The 6,992-nt window shown below is 48.4% G+C and overlaps 1 protein-coding gene across 1 annotated transcript; it reads right to left on the bottom strand.

Moving 5' to 3' along the window:
- Nucleotides 1-495: 495 nt before the first annotated feature.
- On the bottom strand, nt 496-2,310 carry LOC146856107 (uncharacterized). The gene has a single exon (XM_085650701.1). The coding sequence runs from the start codon at nt 2,308-2,310 to the stop codon at nt 496-498; it is 1,815 nt and encodes a 604-aa protein (XP_085506827.1).
- Nucleotides 2,311-6,992: the final 4,682 nt, after the last annotated feature.

Here is a 6,992-nt window from a genome sequence, read left to right as displayed (position 1 = left end):
GATCTGTACCCCAACAAGGCCATGGGAGTGGTACTCCAGGCCTCTGCATGTAGTATGGTGTCGTTGTGGGACACATGGCACAGGTATCATGTCTCATCGTGTCAGTCTACAATGTGTCCAGGATCCACCTCTACACCATGACATGCGCACTGCATCTCATCATCATCTGGTGTACCATTGCCAGCCAGGTGCTCCTCACCCTCCCCAAAGACGCAGTCCTTGCCAGTTCTCATATTGAATAATTAGGCTTTCCTGTTTTCAGTTTCTATTTTTGGTGAATTCTGGTGGTGTTCTTTCAGTGTTTTCCAGTGATTTCAAAACCTCAAAAAAACAGTGCTTTTCAGTGGTTACTCATTTTCGCCCCCAAAAAAACAACTGAAACGGTGTTTTACCGGTGTTTTTGGGACGCTTTGCTTTTATTATTGTTTGCTTTCTTAATTGGTGCATGGAATATAGACAGTCTATGTACAGTGTATAAGAGGTTAAAGTACATCTTTACAAGTCGAATTTATTGTAGTACACCATACAATATTTTTTCAGTGAATCTTTGGTCATTCGCGCTCTCTCTTTCCTACCCATGTACACTTTTATTTGGGAAAAGGCCCTCTCGACATTGGCACTTGAGACTGGCAACGCCAAAACAGACAGTACACAATGTGCCAACTCTGGCCACTGACATAGCTTTCCATGCCAGTATTGGTGCACCTCAAGGTTGACATTCTCTGGGCCAGGTTCTGCGACATATGCGTTGAACTGGGTGCATATGCCCTCCGAGGTGTCAAAGCGGTCAAAAATGAAGCTGTAGTTTGCAAAATCTGGAGAAAATTCCCCTTTACGGAAGGGATCTAACACTTGCGCAGAGTACCAAAGTGAGGCTTCATTGGCTTCAAACGCCATGGTTGGTGAAGGGACATTTCTATGCATCATAGCTAGCCATTTCTCATGCATTGTGAAATAAAATTTCCTGAATTGGTCCTCAACACTTCTCTGCTTACCAAGTGGCAAGCATTCTAACAGGGAACATGTTGCAGTGCCAAAGTCACTAAAAGTGTCGCCTAGCCTACTCTCGAGGAGATGTTTGACATCTACACCAATGATGCTGAACACTTGGTAGACCAGGGTGTTTTCTGACTCTAGTTTTTTGATTATGTCCACTACAGCAGTCATATTTTCTTGTAGGAATCTAAGAATGCAGTACAATGTACTTTTTTTTACATCGCTATCAATATGCACCCGAAGATCCTCACATTTCTTGCCTTTTGCATCATCACTAAGCAAAAAATCAGTAAACGGTCGCCACATAGATAAAATTGCATTCACGGCCTCTAGGACTGAGAACCACCGACTAAATGACACAGTTGGGATTACTTTTTCTTTGCTGCCACACAAAACACAAAAAGAGAAATATTTGCGTTTTAGTTCCCGCGCATACCGAAACAGTGCACCTGAATGGACTACAAAATCAATAGCATTCTTCATTAGCTCAGAAGATTGGAGAGCTGCTTTCAGCATACCATCTAGCAAATGGCATGGGTCTCTTACAGGGAAACACTTCAGCTCAGGTATTGCTTTTGAAAGGTCATCACATAACTTTTTCATATACGTAGCGGAATCGCTGCAAATACAAACAATGTCACTCCAATCTTTGTTAAACTTTGTCAGAACTCTCTGCAGCAGCATCCCAAGTGACACTGCGTTGCATGTTTCCAGTACATCTAGATCTGCCATGATGGTACGTCTGTACCATCCATTTTTTGCATCACAAAATGTGATTAGCACTGCCACTGCTGGGTCGCCACGCATCTCTGGGGTTTCATCAAGGGTAACAGAGATCTTTACATCACCCTGGAGTAACTCTGAAATATGTTCGATATCTGCAAGGAACACCTCTGGTAGGTATTTCTCATACATTTGTGTTGCTCTTGGTAATGTTTTGCATGCTGGTGCACGCTTGCGGAACAGATTACCAATCGGTCCATCGGCTTGGTGTAAGCTGGTTCCAGATTGCACTAGGGCACGTACAAATTCATGTGCCACATCCTTTTCTTCCTCACGTTTTCTTTTGAAGCGTGTCATTGTCTCAGCAAGAGACATCTGGCATAGGCTGTCGCTATTAGGTGGCTCTTTCAATTTCAAGTGGGTCTTGGTAACAAGATGTTCAGCAATTCGGCTTGCAGTCTTCCCAGTTACTATTGGGACAGTCACTCTGCAAAACCTGCAAATTAACATCTTTTGCCCACGCACTTCTTCAACCATGAAATCTTTGTTTTCCAGCACATAATCTTCTGCCGTCTTTATTCTGCGGGGCATGTTGTTCTGCGCAAACTAGATCATAAAAGAAACACTTAGAAACCGGTTGTGTACTGTTGAAAAAATAATGAAGCCACTAATTGGTGATAGCATAAGAATCCATTTTATCTTTAAAGCTTGATGACACCAAACAAAAAGTCTACCTTGAAGCAAAACCTTCAGCCATCAGGCCACTAACAGGAACATTCACGAAAACTGGCAATTTGCAGTTTCTGAGTACTTTTGGTTGAAAACATTAAAAATCTGTATCCCTGGTACCCTAAATGCTTTTTACCCATCATGCTTTTAGAAAGAATTCGGTTCTGGATGTATGCACATTAGCTAACCTCCAGCTTGCCTAAAAGTGAATAATACTTTGTGGTCGAAAGCCCTTAGGCCAAATTCACGCGTTAAAAAAGTCCAAATAAATGCGATGTATATACAGATGCAGGTCAGGTAACCTATTGCCAGGAGAATGTTCAGCTTAATGAAAGGGGAATGTTGAATCCATGTGTACAGTATCAAACATTCATATACAGTTCAACAGTAATAAGGACCAGCGGCGTAAATATACTTACATAGCTCCCAGATGCGCAACTACAGTCAAATTTCGGGGGGGGGGGAGGGGAGGGGTTCTTCCAGCAATCGGCAGAATGGAGATGCAGGGGCTCTAAGAAGGGGGGAAAAACAAAAAGGTATTTTTGCAAAACCCAAAATACTTTTCCTACGGGTTACATGTTCTAACCTTCACTACAGAATAGCTGCAACCACTATGTAATGAATTTACATGGAGATGTTCTTGATAAACACGCACGCACACAAAAACATACTATTTAGAGGCTTTACTGGCGCCTCTGTAGCTATGGTTAAATCTACCTTTGCATAGCAGAGGCACAACTAGAGCCAAATTTCAGGGGGGGGGGGGGGTAAGGAAATTTCGGGGGGGGGGGGGGCTGAATCTTTTAAGCCATAGTTGTAAATACCAATCTGGCGGCCTGAGGAGCAGGGTGCCGCTCCACCCACCCACACACACACTTGTCAGTGCTGCTAGAAACATGGGGTCCCTTTTTGTTGCGCAAACTACTGGGGCCTTCCATGCAGGCTTCATCCAGAGCCCAGCCCTGGCAGCCTCACTTGGAGCTCTGCTGACCACACCAGAGGCCCGCACTGATGCTACGTCATAGCATAGGTTTCCCATCTGCAGGGTACAATAACATACATGCCAGCATTTCAGAAAACCAAAGTGGGAGATTTAAAAAAAAAAAAAAAAATCGGGAGAATGGGGCCTTCAATCGGGTTTCTGTCATGTATGGACTTTGGAAGTGGGCTGCTGCAGGATCGGACATTTGAAAGCAACTTCACGTGTTTTTTTATCGCCTTTCAGAAGCATGGAGCGCAATGGCAGGCAGAGAAAGAGAGGGATGCAAGAGCTTGCACTGGCCTGGCAGGTTGCGGTCAGTGCATACACCCCCCTCCCCCATCGGCCCGGGCTGAATTAGCTTCAGGCACACACACAGCCGCCGCCCCCCCTCCCCCCCCCCCCCAGTACTTCACAGACCATGCGCTTGTTAATAAGGCTTAGTTGTTTTTTCACCTCTTCTAGACCTCCTGCATCGCCATTCTGACTATTGCTGGGCAACATTATTATAGATTTTAAAGCACGTCTGCCCTATTTATTTATTAATGGCGAGCCCCCGGCAATTACCAGACTTCACATAAATGTCAAGAAAACTCGTGTGATTAATTATCTTCCTGGAGAGAGCTCGGTGTTTTGTAAAGTTGAGGTTTTGACTTAGGTGAAGTTAGTGCAGAGGATTAATATGCCTGCTGCAAACAACGTGTACCAAGTAGATTACAGAGTGCATATGATGTAAACAGATCAGCAGATCATTGCTTTCCAAACAGACTTGCAACACATATTTTATCCACGCGTGTCAGTGTTGTATGCTGTGTATGTTGCAGGCAAGGGCTAGGGGTAGCAATGCTAAGATGAGAGTGAGTGGACCAGAGCAGCTGAAGCGAGGCACTTCGCAAAGGTTGGCTGATCACGTTTCTGTTGCTTATTGTTATATTTTGGTACACAACTAGTACTAATGTGGTGGGACCTGTGTCCAGACAGGGTTAATGAGCATAAAAAATAAATTGAAGTAATACGATCACTAAATGTGAGGCTTTACTCTCTTCCCTGCTGCTCCGGTCAGGATGCGCCTGCTCTCCACCACCTGCCCCCGAAGTGACCCAGGAGCGCCCACCCCACGGATCTGGACTGCTGGAGCCCGGGATGCGTCGCCTGTCAATTGGAGGATGGCACAGCGCCTTCGGATGGCACAGCGCCTTCCATCTATGCGCACTGCCCGCCTCTAGGCGCCTGCCTTCCATCCATAGGCATTGCGGAGCGTGTTTGGGGGAGGCTGGTGCCCCACGCGCCCCCTCTCTCTGCCCGTGCCCCTCCTCCCACGCTCCAGGCGCTTCTGCTCCGCCGCACGGAGGGACCCCTGCCCCGGAGGCGGGCACCGTCGGTGGGAGCTGCAGGGGCTCTTAAGGGGTCAAATAACAGCGAGGCCTCATTAAAACTTGCAAATGGTCTTTTAAAGACCTGTGGAGTGCCCGGTTGCGGCTGTATGTGCGACGGTTAAAAGTGGGGAGATTCTCGCTAAATTGTTCTAGCTCAAACATTACTAACACATGGCAACACATGGTGCAGTGCAGTGTCAGGCACTTCGCAAAGGTTGGCTGATCACGTTTCTGTTGCTTATTGTTATATTTTGGTACACAACTAGTACTAATGTGGTGGGACCTGTGTCCAGACAGGGTTAATGAGCATAAAAAATAAATTGAAGTAATACGATCACTAAATGCGAGGCTTTACTCTCTTCCCTGCTGCTCCGGTCAGGATGCGCCTGCTCTCCACCGCCTGCCCCCGAAGTGACCCAGGAGCGCCCACCCCACGGATCTGGACTGCTGGAGCCCGGGATGCGTCGCCTGTCAATTGGAGGATGGCACAGCGCCTTCGGATGGCACAGCGCCTTCCATCTATGCGCACTGCCCGCCTCTAGGCGCCTGCCTTCCATCCATAGGCATTGCGGAGCGTGTTTGGGGGAGGCTGGTGCCCCACGCACCCCCTCTCTCTGCCCGTGCCCCTCCTCCCACGCTCCAGGCGCTTCTGCTCCGCCGCACGGAGGGACCCCTGCCCCGGAGGCGGGCACCGTCGGTGGGAGCTGCAGGGGCTCTTAAGGGGTCAAATAACAGCGAGGCCTCATTCAAACTTGCAAATGGTCTTTTAAAGACCTGTGGAGTGCCCGGTTGCGGCTGTATGTGCGACGGTTAAAAGTGGGGAGATTCTCGCAAAAATGAAATACAACGGCAACATTTGCTCTTAAGGGGTCAAATAACAGCGAGGCCTCATTACAACTTGCAAATGGTCTTTTAAAGACCTGTGGAGTGCCCGGTTGCGGCTGTATGTGCGACGGTTACAAGTGGGGAGATTCTCGCAAAATTGAAATACAACGGCAACATTTGCTCCCTAGCTACCAAATCTAGCCACCACGATCTGCTACACCACGCTGGCTAGTCTTACAAAACAACATGCGGGCACTTTCCACTTACCTGCTGGGCCTTGGAGCACTGGCGGTCGTCGTCTTGTCGTCTCGTCGTCGTTTCGTCGTCGGGGGGTCTGAAGTGCGCTGCGGTGTGGTGTGTGGGGCCAGACAAAGTCCGGACAGCATTTTCAATCGGACCTGGCCCCACCCACCAACCTTGCCAACCAATGTGTGTCCTTGAATTTAAGGGGGGTGACACACGTTCCAAACTGCTTCTGTTCTGGGGCTTTGCATCTAACGCTTTGGCTCCATCAAGTGGCCAAGCGGTGCAACAGCAATGAAAATCAGTGACACTCGGTTTAAACCGAGTGCGCTGATTTTCATCCGGTAGGGTAGTGTCGTTTAGATTCGGTTTAAACCGAATTCCGGACAGCCTATGAATAATTCATGGTATCCATTGGCAGATGGCTGAACATCGGCCACCTGATGCTGGACTTGTACACGACTGAGGTGTTCATCTGCGGATTGTCCCCTTACAGCTGGGTCAACTGCTTGTGTCCCACCCGCAGGTGCCCTGCACAGGCACACAGTGTCCACGCACACGAGCTGGTGTGCATCATGGATTGCTTGCTCACATGTGCTATGCTGATCACCAGCATCTGTACCTCAGGCCTCAGCACACTCTGCATTATGCACAAGATCCACAGTTCGATCCACCTCAAGGCAAGACAGACCATCCCCCAGGTCAACTACAACATCCGTGTCTAATCCTACCCTGCACTCTAAAGAGAAGTACGTTACAACTCCCATGATACTTGTCCACATCCAGGGTGCATCTGCACAGCTCTGCTTCAACATCCGGCGACCCAGCCACATCACCGTCCAACAGAGATAGCTGCAATGTATCACTGTCAGCTGCAGGATGACCTTCACAATCCACGCCCACACTAAGGATGCAGCCCACGACCACGACCCCAACACAACCTTGTGGCACTGTCATCCAAGACCCCATTGTGCCATCTCCATGCATCCAACCTTGAGCTGGCCACCATTCTCCACATCCACCTGACTCCAGCATGCCGGACATTGTTCTCTCACCTGGCTACACATACCTGGGACTCCCACCCCAGGACACTCCACATGATCCCTGACCTCTGCGCATGA

Source organism: Triturus cristatus, chromosome 4_1, assembly GCF_964204655.1.
Source record: "Triturus cristatus chromosome 4_1, aTriCri1.1, whole genome shotgun sequence".
In the NCBI taxonomy this organism is placed as follows: domain Eukaryota; kingdom Metazoa; phylum Chordata; class Amphibia; order Caudata; family Salamandridae; genus Triturus; species Triturus cristatus.
Note: the sequence above shows the minus strand (reverse complement) of the source record. Positions and strands in the feature narration are given on the sequence as shown.

Bases quoted from the DNA above. Each gene is read 5' to 3' on its own strand.
- LOC146856107 (XM_085650701.1), bottom strand. From the start codon at position 2,310: ATGCCCCGCAGAATAAAGACGGCAGAAGATTATGTGCTGGAAAACAAA.